At 36.3% G+C, this 14,490-nt stretch overlaps 1 protein-coding gene across 1 annotated transcript in view; it reads left to right on the top strand.

Moving 5' to 3' along the window:
* The window catches only part of insrb (insulin receptor b), a 127,148-nt gene extending 112,983 nt beyond the window's left edge, over positions 1-14,165 (top strand). Inside the window, 16 exon segments of the mRNA NM_001123229.1 lie at positions 1,501-1,703; positions 2,654-2,780; positions 4,445-4,692; positions 6,266-6,433; positions 6,976-7,174; positions 9,751-10,028; positions 10,482-10,630; positions 10,723-10,879; positions 10,957-11,050; positions 11,128-11,195; positions 11,279-11,508; positions 11,583-11,693; positions 11,923-12,082; positions 12,170-12,299; positions 12,825-12,959; positions 13,811-14,165. Coding sequence (NP_001116701.1) covers positions 1,501-1,703; positions 2,654-2,780; positions 4,445-4,692; positions 6,266-6,433; positions 6,976-7,174; positions 9,751-10,028; positions 10,482-10,630; positions 10,723-10,879; positions 10,957-11,050; positions 11,128-11,195; positions 11,279-11,508; positions 11,583-11,693; positions 11,923-12,082; positions 12,170-12,299; positions 12,825-12,959; positions 13,811-14,165 — 2,812 coding nt within the window.
* Positions 14,166-14,490: the final 325 nt, after the last annotated feature.

The following is a 14,490-nucleotide window of genomic DNA, read 5'->3' as shown; positions in this document are numbered from 1 at the left end:
TCAAAATAAGAGTCTCTTTCTGACACATTTTTTAAATAAAGGATTGGCAAAATTAGCCAATATATAAAAGTCCTATACACACACTTTCAAAATTAAAGACATCTGCCAAAGGAATAGGCTTATTCTTATAAGAAGCTATTTAGGGGACAATGTATGGATTTATACTGTGAGAAAAACTAGTTGGGTGTACATTAATACCCCATTATTATATGGCTACTTGCCACTAAAATAAACAATTAAACAAAAAAAAAATGGTCTCAGTTGAAAAAAGCTAGCTTACTAGCTTACTAGCTTTTTAGTTAATAAGTGTATTCTTTCAGGTTATTATTAATATCATCCTTATTCAGTCACTAGATGGCGCCAAACAGTTAAGAACAACAGAAAAGCATATAAGTGAAAGTGAAAGTCAAATATATACGTCAATTATATTCAAAGATGATATAAGTCAAAATGATTGTAGTACCCGGACGAACCTGTGTTATTAGTTTAAACAGTTGTTATCTGGGAAATAAATGACCTTTTACCTTTCACTGAATGTTGTGATTGACCAATCAGAATCAAGTATTCTAGAGAGTGGTGTAATAAATGTCTATAGCATCCTTTATTTTATTAGGTATAGTTTTTTATGTTTCAAGAAGGGTATTAAGGCAAATTTTAACAAGAATTTATACAGTTATGCATTAAACATTTAATATAAGTTTTTTTGGTTTATTGAAATAATAAAGATATTTGTGCACTTTAATTATTAAAAATAAATGATATATGATTCAAAATTAAAAGAAAAAATCCCCCACGTCATCAAAATAGAAGCTTCTAAAACATCAGCCATAGGGAAAAATTATGCAGTCAAGGCCATCAATAGGGTATTTGCTGAAGCATGCTAATCGGGCTTTTAATTTGGTAGTAACCTGTGTTAAGCGCTTCCAGTGAACTGTATGCCAATGCAAAATTCTGCGCGTTTAAGGTCAGTTTTCTTTAAAAATCAGCGATCTCCACTGGCTGAGTGATGTCCGATATAAAGTGGGTCTCAGATTGAACAAGAAGCACTGAATTAAATTACATTTCCCCCGCCATGTCTTTATAATCCGAGCATTTATTTTACCCCAGTATATTTAATGGAGCTTCTGCGCTAGCCTGCCGATACTGACGGGCTAGTGCGAGTAAAAGGCCTTTTGTCTCGTTTTACGCTTGAACAACTAAATGAATGCCAAAGTTTATTTAACTGAATGTATTTTAATTATATTACAACATCGATGCTGTAAAAGGAACCATATAAAATGGGAAAAAAACACAATAACCGGTCACCGGAAGTTTATAAGTATGGGAACAACACTAGCTCAGCATATACCCAATTAAAAAAGTTTGTGTGTTGTCAAAATAAAAGTCCATTGCAAAGACTGGAAACTGGAAAACACTGTTCCGATAATTAAAAATTGACCAGTAAGCATCATCTATCAGAACTACTAATAGATCTATGTTATGCACTCTTGATTTTTGCAGAAACTATTCGTTCCACGCGATGGACAACCAGAACCTGCGCCAGCTGTGGGACTGGAACAAACACAACCTCACCATCCTCAAAGGCCGAATGAAGTTCATCCAAAACGGCAAACTCTGCAAGTCTGAGATCCTGCGCATGGAACAAGCCACCGGCACCAAGAACAGGATGAACGACATCAGCAATGAGAAAGACCAGTCCTACTGTAAGAGTCTCACGCATGTCGTGTCAAAACATGCTGAAAAAACAAACAAATATATATATATATATAAACTGTCATGAAATGTTTATAATGGAAATTATATTGGGTGCGGGTCTCTACCCGTCAGTTATTAAATAAAACCCATAAATTCTAATGAAGAATGTTCCAAAACAAACTGGAGAGTAGGCGAAAATCTCCTATCGTGATATAAATCATCTCACAACCTCATGACCAGGGCCTGACGGATTCTGCAGACGTTTTTTGCTATTTCTGCGGATAATTTTGGTAAAAATCTGCGGATTTCTGTGGAATTATTTTGGGAGTATCAAGCGGAGTATCATAACTAAAACCTTAATATATTAAATAAAAAGTAATAAATTACTGAATAAAAACTGAATAAATTCAGATTTACACATTTACTCAAGTAAATAAACAGAATTAATAATGGGCTAAAAATCTGCAGAAATCTGTGGAATTCTGCGGAAAATCTGTGGAATTCTGCAGAATTTTGCGCGTGCAGATTCCGTGTGGGCCTACTTATGACGATATGAATGATCATATAGTATTAAGTCTGTATAGTACCAATATACATTGACCCAATTTAAAGGACTATTTGTTTTTTACATATTTCTCACTTTATTTAGAACTTCGGGGCAAATGTTTGATAATGTAAAAATATAAAACAAATATTAAATAAAAAATGAACAAAAACCCAACACAAAACATTGGTAAATAAAATGATTGTTAACATTTTTTTTATAAATGATTAAATATAATATGAAACTACAGACCTTTTATTTTTGTTCATTGTCATATTGCACAGCTCTGCTGGAAACCTTTTAAATGTGCTGCTTTTAAAGATTTAAATTTGATGGTTTGTACTGGAAACCATTAGAGCATCTGCATTAATTTTTTAGCCGTAAAGTAGACCCGATCTTCATTCTGTCCTGCAGGTGAAAGTCACATACTCAAATTTACACAAATCCGCACCATGAGCGACAAGATCCTCATCCGATGGGAGTCCTTCTGGCCCTCGGACTTCAGAGACCTGCTGGGATTCATGGTGCTCTACAAGGAAGCGTGAGTGTGGTCCTTTCAGTATCTATTGTGCTTCACTTTTGAAGCTGTTTATATGATGTAAATCAAGGCCTGATTTAGAGATCCTTCACATATTTCATATTTTGAGTGTGCAAATAGGCGGAAATGCAGTCACTTTTCGAGGTTTACAACATAGAGAGTTGAAGTGAACTGCATGACATGTGACAAGAACCAACCAATCAGCTTCACAGTTATTTAACCATGATTGTTCATATGTAGTTCTGCTCATTTTAAATCCTATAAAACAAAATTATATTAAAATAGTTTTGAAAATGTTGCTGCACGTCCTCCTTTTTTATATTATTATGAGAATTTTTTATTGTATGACTAATAATATTTTAAAATATTATAATGTAAACAGTTATTTTGCCTTTTAATGTTTAATTATGCAGAATAGCAGCATAATTCATCTTAATTTGTACAAAACCATAAAAATATCTTATTGGGAAAATTAAAAACTCATCCCAAAGGTGCTCTATTGGATTGAATTCTGGTGACTGTGGAGGCCATTTGAGTACAGTTAAATACTCATTGTCATGTTCAAGAAACTAGTCTGAGATCATTGGTGCTTTATGACATGACGTGTTATCCTGCTGGAAGTTGCCATAAGAAGATGGGTACACTGTGGTCATAAAGAGATGGACACCACCACCAGCAGCGTGAATTGTTGATACAAGGCAGGATGGATCCATGCTTTATTGATGTTGATGCCAAATTCTGACCCTACCATCTGAATGTTGCAGCAGAAACCGAGACTCATCAGACCAGGCAACGTTTTCCAACCTTCTATTGGTGAGCCTGTGCAAATTGTAGCCTCAGTTTCCTTGTCGTAGCTGACAGGAGTGGCACCCGGTCTTCTGCTGCTGTAGCCCATCTAACTCAAGTTTGGACGTGTTGTGCATTAAGAAATGCGCTTCTGCATACCTCCGTTGTAACGAATGCTTTTTTGAGTTGCTGTTGCCTTTCTATCAACTGGAACCAGTCTGGCCATTCTCCTCTGACCTCTGGCATCAACAAGGCATTTGTCTAGAGATGGTTGCGCGTGAAAGTCCCAGTAGATCAGCAGTTTCTGAAATACTCAGACCAGCCCGTCTGGCACCAACAACTATGCCACGTTTAAAGTCACTTAAATCCCCTTTCTTCCCTATTCTGATGCTCGGTTTGAACTGCAGCAGATCGTCTTGACCATGTCTACATGTCTAAATACATTGAGTTGCTGCCATGTGATTGGCTGATTTGCGTTAACGCAGTTGGACGGTGTACCTAATAAAGTGGCCGGTTTGTATATATATAACATTTTAAATTAATAAAACATTAATTCCATGAAAATGTACCAATAATGTAGTATTACTATTATACTGGTAAAAAAGTATAAAATATAGTATATTTGTAGTGTATTATAAAATATTTTAAAGTATTTTTAAAAAATGTAGTCTAAAAATATATATATATATAAATACATTTTCTTTCATTCAAAAATAAACTGTATTATTTATAGATGTTTATAACATTAATTATACGACAATCCAAAAACATCTTAGTGTATAAGAATGAACACTTTAATCAGTAACTTAATCCAAAAATACAGATAATAATCACTATTGAAAGCACTGCGTTGGTTAACTGTGCCTGTTTTCCCGCTTCAGTCCTCACAGGAACGTGACTGAATACGACGGGCAGGACGCGTGTGGCTCTAACAGCTGGGCCATTGCAGACGTAGAGCCACCGCAGAGACCTAGTGAAGGTAAAGAGGTGGAGCCGGGGTACCTGATCATGCCTCTCAAGCCCTGGACTCAATACGCCGTCATGGTGAAAGCCCAGCTCGCAGCCTCAGAAGACCATCAGGTCAGAGGAGCCAAGACCGAGATCATCTACGTCAGGACCAACGCCACACGTAAGATCAGCATTACCAAGTCTGTTTATTGGGGGACCAGTATAAAATATGGTAGATTTATGGAATAAAATATACAAGTTAAAATACATTTGCTTTTATTAAAAGATGAATTATATTGTTGTATATAGACACTCACATATACAGTTAAAGTCGGAATTATTAGCCCCTCTGAATATTAGCTCCCCTGTTAATTTTTTCCCCCAATGTCTCTTTAACAGAGAGATATTTTTCAACACATTTCTGAACATAATCATTTTAATAACTAATTTCTAATAACTGATTTATTTTATCTTGTACATGATGACAGTAAATAATATTTGACTAGATATTTTTCTATACAGCTTAAAGTGACATTTAAAGGCTTAACTTGGTTAATTAGGTGAACTAGGCAGGTTAGGGTAATTAGGCAAGTTATTGTATAAAGATGGTTTGTTTTGTAGACTATCGAAAAAATATATAGCTTAAAGGGGCTAATAATTTGACCCTAAAATGTTTTTAAAAAATTAAAAACTGCTTTTATTCTAGCCGAAATAAAACAAATAAGACTTTCCCCAGAAGAAAAAATATTATCAGACATACTGTGAAAATTTCCTTGCTCTGTTAAACATCATTTGGGAAATATTAAAAAAAGAAGAACAATTCAAAGGGGGCTAATAATTCTGACTTTAACTGTACATGCATAAATATATCCAATATAAAAAAGCAAGTTAATTGTTTATGATATGGGAATTAATATTTTATTGTAATTTTATATTAATCAATAAGTTAAGTTTGATGAATGTACACACACATAATAAATAGTTTTTACATAAAACAAATAAATAATTAAATAAATAAATAGTGTTTATAAAGTATTATATCTTGTGTTATATTTACTCACACAAACGTACAAATATATAAAAATACATTTAAGTTTATAACAATGAGTAAAGATATAATTAAAAAAGATTATGCACAATCATGCATAAAATTGCAATATTAAATTTTATACAAATAATTTATATAATAATTTATACATATAAGATTATATAATATTTGAAATGTACAAATCATACACACGTGCAGATTGTACCTATATATATATATATATATATATATATATAAAATTATAAATAAAAAAATATAATTGTAATATTAGAAAATATACTATGTTTTTTTCTTTTACTATGTATATGAATATATATGCAACTAATTTCTTTAAAAATACATGTTGCATTACATTTGTTGTAAAATTATCATTTTAATGTAGGTTGAAAAATTTAAATAAATAATAAACCATAATTACACTACTTGCATGCATGCATGCATTCATAGTTATGCATAATTGTTAATATTATATTGGTACTAATTAAATATATTAAAATTATTAAATAATATTAAATTATTAAATAATAATAAAATTAAACTAAAAAATATATATTATTATAATAAAATATAATATAATCTAATATGATATAATATAATATTTATTTTAGTATTTAACAAATAAAAAGTAAATCTGAGTGATTTGTTGTGAACCGAGCGTTGTCTGAGATGTGAATGCTTCTCTGTGTGTGTTTCTGCTGTTCAATAGGGCCTTCAGTGCCGCTGGATCCTCACTCCTGGTCAAACTCGTCCTCTCAGATCATCCTCAAGTGGAAACCGCCGTCAGACCCCAATGGAAACATCACACACTACATCATCTACTGCCAGAAGCAGAGCGAGGACATCACACACTACAAGTTTGACTACTGCCAGCAAGGTACATTCAGCAACAGCCTGTAGATCAGTGATTCCCAACCTTTTTTTGCCTGAGACATCCTTTCCCCCGGAAAATATTGTAAGGTCCCACATTTAATGATATTATCACTCATATAAGTCTGCAGTATGTATGACAAAAAAGTTGTATACAAACAAACGGTATGTTTATTACTGTATCTATATGTTTATGCACAAATATTAGCCTGATGTAAAATATAAAAGCAAAACATCAGTAGGTCATTTGTATTGGGTACACCTTACGGTATTAGGGATAAGTAATCTGCAAATTCTTATTAAATTGGACGGCCTCATGCATTCGTTAGCAAGAACTTGGTGCAGATAATGCACTGTGGCTGGGTCAGGGACACTTTGCTTCAAGAAAATGAAATAAAACCATAGTTCAGGTAACTATCTTGGCATTTCCTGCATTTCGTGTATCCAGTATTGCTAGCGCTGACAATTATTAGCATGACAGGTGATATTAGACAATGACAGAATGATTCCAAAGATGAGAAAGACTAAGTAAATGCTCTTGTTTGTCAGGTATGAAAGTGCCGTCCCACACGCCGACGCACCACGACGTCGAGGAGGACCAGAAGCTTAACCAGACGGAGGTTCCAGACCAGAAGGGGCACTGCTGCGCTTGTCCCAAAACCGAAATGCAGCTCAAGAAAGAGGCAGAAGAAACTGAGTTTCGCAAGACTTTCGAGAACTACCTGCACAATGAAGTGTTCGAGCCCAGGTACATATATATATAGACCTTTCAACGTGGTATTGTCATTGATCCGTGAACATTTCCTGCTTGTTATTATCAAACCCGTTTCATAACTGTAACAAGAGGCAATTCAATATTATTTATCAATATGTGTCTATTTTTGGATTCTCTGAAGCTATAGGGATTAAAAATGTAAAACAGGAAATGCATCACCATTGTTTTTGTTTACATCCCTCAAAATAGGCTATTTCAGCCATGGAGATGATGATGATTTTTACTACAGTTATATGTGGACTTAAATGTTGTTATTATGTCTTTGACCATTCGTTTTTTTGACCATTAGTTATTAGATGCCGTGTGTTTTCTCTTTGAAGTGTGCTGTGGTTTAATGGTGGCCAGTTTAATATGCTGCTGAACAGATCACTGGAGTGTCAATGGAGTCCTCACTGTTTACATTAGTGCCTGTGGCGCCATCTGCTGGTTCACCGTTTAATTACCTCTAACAGTTCACACTGCAGCTTACTTGGCCAAGAAATGCCTCAAGATTCACACTGTATCATTTCCTGTGGCAGAAATGTTAAAAATATGCACTTTATTGACAGAAGTTTTACTTATATTTACATTTCCATCTAGTCATTTGGCAGACGCTTTTGTCCAAAGAGACTTACAATTTAGGAGATATTTAGAGATTCAACAAGAACAGGCAATACACACAGGAACTGCTAATTATACAAAGGAACTGTTATTAGTGCTCAGAGAATCAAGCCCACTCATCAGTGTGAAGCACACTTCATATATGTCTATATATATATATATATATATATATATATATATATATATATATATATATATATATATATATATATACCTTAGTGCCCCCACCGGTGCCGATATACAGCCATATCACACTGCTATGAGTGTGATATTGCGTTTATACAACAGTTTGACGGCATAATTGTGTATATAAAAACAAAATCAAACACGGAGAGTCTCAAAAACTCTTTTGTACGAGGAACTACTTTCTTCCGGATTCAAATCATAAGCTGACAGTTAAACAGTTGAGCGTGCATCTTTTAAACTTTAGATCTGTAATGTCTGCTTTTTGCTGGCTGTATGTGGGCAGAGTAATACACAAAGGGTAAAGAGGCTGTAGGAGTTCTGATATTGCAGAACATTGCAAAAAAAAAAATATATAAATATATATATATATATATATATATATATATATATATATATATATATATATATATATATATATATATATATATATATATATATATATATATATATACACACATATACATATATATATATATATATATATATATATATATATATATATATATATATATATATATATATAATAATTTATTTTTAATTCATCTTGGTGTCATTAAGCAAACATTTTACATTAATTAGATGATAACCATATTTATATTTGTGTCAGTATTTTATAAATGTTTGGGCATTTTTGTAATTAATTTTTTTGTTTTTGTAATTAGACTTTTTTTAATTAGTGCTTTTCTAGTTCTCATAATATATTTTAACTATAAATCTATACATTTATACTTTAATATTATGCACTATTTATTAGATTTTTTTTATTTATAATTATTTTTATTTAATTTATATTGTTTAATTGCGTTGTATAATATATTTTTAACATATATTGAATAATTTATTATTTTTTAATTGAATTAATCACCTTTTTAAAGTTTATTTTGTATCAGTACTTCAGCAGCATAACAGGGACAGACTATTCCCAAATAAGCCATTCCCACTCTTGGGTTTTCATAATGTTACATTTTGTTAAATGTTAACTTTCCACCTTTTAAAAAAAAGAGTTTAGCAAATTTTGCTATTGTGACTGCAAATTAAAGGTCCCATGAAGGGCTTTAAAATGTGTATTTATTATTCAATGTTTGATCATGATGTCATCTCAACCAAAACATGAAGAGAAGATGGGACAGACTAGTTCCTCCCCTTTTTAAAAAACAACTAATAGCAGTTTAGCATAGCTCTGCCAGTGAGAGGGGTTGATCTTAAGCATCAAATTAGAGCATCTTAAAGAAGGCGGGGCACGTCAGATATTAGAGCATTTGATTGGTCAGGATTTGATGAGAAACTGAAGTATGAGATGACGGGAATAAACCGTTGGTTCATTTATATCTTCTAAATGTGAATTTTGTCACTGTTTTGGTGCACACTAGCCTTATGGATATCCTAAAACTAACAATACTGATACTAACATCTAAAAAACTTGGTAACACTTTATTTTGATGGACCATTTGAGTATTAGTAGACTGTCTGCTTAATATCTGTTGATACTGCTCCATCAACAGACATTTAACTGACTATAAGAAACTTTGCAAGTACATGTCAACTTACACTAACCTTTACCCCAACCTAACGGTCTACTTATAGTCTATTGAGAACTAGTTGGCATGCAGATGCAATGTAACTTCAATTCAACAAACAGACCATCAAAATAAATTGTGACCAAAAACATTTTTATTTTAATTTCATGGGACGTTATTCAGATAAAATGTAGATGTTCATTCATTTGCTCTGGCTGAACCTCCATCTTTTCTGTCGACCCTCAGGCCCCACCGTCGGCGTCGCTCAGTTGGCGTAGCCAATGCAACGTTGCCAAATTTTGGAACCACACCAACTATAATACCCAACTTTCCAACCACTTCAATCCCAGAGGAAGAAAAGAGCCGGAAGATGGTGTTCAAAGCCAGCTCCAAAGAGGCCATGGTCATCTCCAACCTGCTCCACTTCACCAGCTACCAGATTGAGATCCACGCTTGCAACGACCCCACAGACCCGGGCCGCTGCAGCATGCCAACATACGTCAAGGCCCGCACACTCCCTGAACGTAAGACTCTTCAAATATGCTTTATTTACTTTAGATCAACCACGTTCCTGGAGGACTATCAGCACTGCAAGTTTTAGATGTCTCCTTTGTCTGTCACACCCGTTACAGATCTTTAAGTCTCTGAATCAGGTGTGTTTGGGTAAGGAGACATGGAAAATGTGCAGAGCTGGTGGTCCTTCTGGAACGTGGTTGAGAAACACTGCTTTAGATCATTGTATCCCAACCCTGTCCCTGGAGGCATACCAACAGAAGATTTTTGGATGTCTCTCTTATCTAATCATTAACTTCAGGTTTTGGTGTCTCTTCTTGTGTTCTGATGAGTTGATTCAACTGTTTGATTTTGGGGAGGTTCAAAATGTTGTGTTGGTGTGCCTTCAGGAGCAGGGTTGAGAAACACTGCTTTAGATTATAGAAAGGTATTGGAATGTATTGAGTTTCCACTTGTTTTCATAGTGAAAGCTGATGTCATTGCCGAGCCAGTGACTCACGAATTTTTTCCTGACGAGCCGGATGTTGTTTACATCAGATGGAAAGAGCCCAAAACTCCTAACGGCATGATCATACTGTATGAAGTCAAGTATCTACGGATGTCTGATAACTACGTAAGTGTTATAAATTATGGTGTGTATGTATATGCCATAGACATTAAAATGTCTACCTGCTGTAATGTTTTTAAATGTTTGTGGTCTCTCAGGAGGATCAAATCTGCGTGTCCAGAATTTCCTATGAGAAAAACCATGGCTATCGATTAAGAGTAGGGCATCCTGGGAATTACAGTGTGCGAGTTCGTGCCACCTCGCTGGCTGGCAATGGTTCTTGGACTGATCCTGCATACTTTTATGTTCAAGACAGTAAGCTTTACTTTATTTACTATACCTTTTTTTCTGAATTTAGCAGCACTTCTGTCTCTAACAAGCATGTTTTGCAGGGGAAATGAGCATGAAAATCGTTATCATCCTAGCCATCTGCATTTTCTTACTGGTGATTCTGGCCAGCGTAGGCTACTTTGTCTTGAAGAAGAAGTAAGTTTAAGAAATTAAATCAAGCCCTTATTCATTGCATAAACAGTGGTATGATGTAGACATTTCTTTTCTCTCAGACAAACTGAAGGACCAACTGGCCCACTGATTGCTTCCTCCAACCCAGAATATATAAGTGCAAATGATGGTAAAATATGATTTAAGATAATAACTGATGATTAATCGGTGTACACCTCTGTGATAGTAAATACTGAACTTGTGTGTTTGCAGTGTACATCCCTGACGAATGGGAAGTTCCTCGTGAGAAGATCACTGTCATGAGAGAGCTTGGGCAGGGATCATTTGGGATGGTGTATGAAGGCATTGCTAAAGACATCATAAAGGGTGAACCGGACACTCGAGTTGCTGTGAAAACTGTAAATGAGTCGGCGAGTCTGCGCGAGAGGATTGAGTTCCTTAATGAGGCTTCAGTCATGAAAGCCTTTAGCTGCCACCATGTGGTAAGTGTGGACGACTTTAAGAAGTTCATCAAAGTGACGAAAGCTTTGTCTGAATGTTTGGCTTGTTTATCTAGGTGCGTTTGCTTGGTGTGGTATCCAAGGGACAGCCGACATTGGTTGTCATGGAACTAATGACGCACGGAGATCTGAAAAGCTACCTGCGTAGCCTGAGGCCTGATGCGGAAGTAAGACTTTCTGTTTCTTTTGTAGATCAATCATATTTCAATATCCCGGACGAGCCCCCTGAATCTGATTATCCCTACATATGTGGGTGTTATGACAATAATATTATTTCAGTTGAGCTTTAATAATGGACAAGTTCGTTTTATCTTGTATGGTTATATGAGTCCACAAAAATGCTAATGCTAATTGAAGCATCTGGCCTTAACCACTGATTCAATTGTTTTTCAATAGAATAACCCAGGCAGTCCACCGCCAACCCTAAAGGAGATGATCCAAATGTCAGCTGAGATAGCGGATGGGATGGCATACCTCAATGCTAAGAAGTTTGTCCACAGAGATCTCGCTGCAAGAAACTGCATGGTGGCTGAAGATTACACCGTCAAAATTGGAGGCAAGTCAACCTGAATTGAGTACAGTCAGCTTGTGGTTCAAAAGGGTGAAATTGTCTTGATTTGTTTTGGGGTTTATCTTCTTGCAGATTTTGGCATGACGCGAGACATTTACGAGACTGATTACTATCGCAAGGGCGGGAAAGGCCTACTGCCTGTCAGATGGATGGCACCAGAGTCGTTGAAAGATGGTGTATTCACTGCTCACTCAGACTGCTGGTGGGTATTTCTAATCAGGTTCCTGGAAGAACAACTGCTTAATAAATGCCCTGCCAATCCTGTTGATTGTCCAGTCCTCTTCCTGAGTGACCCCTATCATGCAAAGTTTAGTATCAATCCCAACTCTGCACAAGCTTATTCAAGACTTAATTTTCAAGGCAAGTTTGTTGGTACAGGTTGGCTCTGCATTCTGCAGGAATGGGTCACCAGTGATCATTGGGATTGCTAGAAACACCCAGTCCAGAGGTGGACAAGTATGGTCCTAGAAAGCAACAATCCTGCAGAGATTAAGCAAGCCTTGAAAAAACTCACCTGCCTGTATCTTTATATTAACACTTAGACCTTGATTTACTTGTTTAGGTGTGTTTTATTAGGGTTTGAGTGCAACTTTGCAGGTCTCTGCTTGTTCAGTACCAAATGTACCCAACTTTTCAAAGTGGTGCAGAAATTTGCTAAAGTCTCCAGGAGAGGAACTGTACATTTGGTCTGGGGCCGGAACTTTAACGGAAATCTGTCAACTTCCAGGTCTTTCGGAGTGGTGTTATGGGAGATCAGCACACTTGCTGAGCAGCCGTACCAGGGACTGTCCAATGAGCAGGTGCTCAAGTTCGTCATGGACGGAGGATACCTGGATAGACCGGAGAACTGTCCGGAGAGAATGTAAGTACGGACATGGAGGTAAACCTGAGTGGACCGACTTAGACTATGATGTTAGGGATTGATCAGCCGGTGATCATTATTGCCCAATAGAGATTGGCACTCACTAAACCTGGCCAATCTCATAAACCAGTTGCTCTTTGTTTGCAAGCAATTAAAGACACATGTGAGTACTTTCAGGTTATACTTAGCAGTGCTACAGCAAGTGAGGATGTAAATGAGGGCATTGGTGATTGTTTTGCTGCCTACAAATGTGGGTTCCAGAGATGGTCTCTTTGTTGCATCCATTGTAGATCCAGGGTTTTAGCTGCCACGACTTTATGCAATGGCGCAGTTCTAAAGCTTGAAGCATTAGAATCGATACTCAGTATTGGCCGATCACCATAGCAAGAAATCTTTACTCTGCATCGGCTGGTTAATTCCCTACATCATGTGCTTTCTTGTAGCTGAGTGGTTTAGCTTGTTAAGAAATACTACATCCTTTGGTATTTAAAACTACGCTGTTCCTCATTCCTCTTGGTATTTTCAGTGATTCAGTGATCAGCTGAGATGCATCACTGTTTTCACCTTGTATTAACATGCATTTAAATATCACTGGGGTAGTCAAACATGAACAAGGTAAAGCCATTTTTGACCAGTTTACACCTGGGTTTAGCTTCATCCATTTGACCTGATCGACAAAAGCACATCTTAGTCCAAAGTCAAGGTACCAGCAGAAAATGTTTACCTAACATTAATGAAATTCCAGTTTTGTTTGTCCAAGATGTTTCCATATCATGGAGACACAAAATGTGAGCTGGATAATGAGATGTAGTTGGTAAGATTGTCTTCTCTTGCTTGAACTCTTCTCCCAGGCACAACCTCATGCAGATGTGTTGGCAGTACAACCCGAAGATGCGGCCAACCTTCCACGAGATCATCGAGATGATCAAGGAGGACCTGCATCCTACTTTTCAAGAGGTCTCGTTCTTCTACAGCGAGGAGAACAAAGCGCCCGAGAGCGAGGAGTTTGACATGGACTTCGAGAACATGGAGAGCATACCACTGGACCCCTCATCCTATTCCCAACGCGAGGAGAGCCACAGTAGAGACAACGGCCCCTCAGTGGGCCTACGGGGCAATTACGAGGAGCATGTGCCGTACACACATATGAACGGTGGAAAGAAAAATGGCCGAATTCTGTCTTTACCCAGATCTAGTCCGTCCTAACATTTGCCTCACCGTTTCTTCTACCTTTTTTTTTTTTAAAGAAAGTTTTTAAATGCATTATTTTTGCAGAGGCCCTTAAAGATACAGATCTCAGGTCTTTTTTGTTTGTTGTTGTTGTCGTCATCGTTGTCGTCTATGTTGTTTCTGTCTCACGGCTAAACTCTTATGGTTACAACGAAAATGGACGTTTCCTTTCTCAACCAACACCGTTCGCTTTCTGACACTTTTTACACTTTTGCCAAGTTTTCGAGACAGTTTGGTTTTGGGTGGAGGGAAAGCAAACTGTGAACATGACTAAATCAACCAGAAAAGCTGCTTTGGCTAC

Source organism: Danio rerio, chromosome 22 (genome assembly GCF_052040795.2).
Source record: "Danio rerio strain M-AB ecotype USA chromosome 22, GRCz13ab, whole genome shotgun sequence".
NCBI classification, from domain to species: Eukaryota; Metazoa; Chordata; class Actinopteri; order Cypriniformes; family Danionidae; genus Danio; species Danio rerio.
This window is presented reverse-complemented; position numbering and strand designations above follow the sequence as displayed.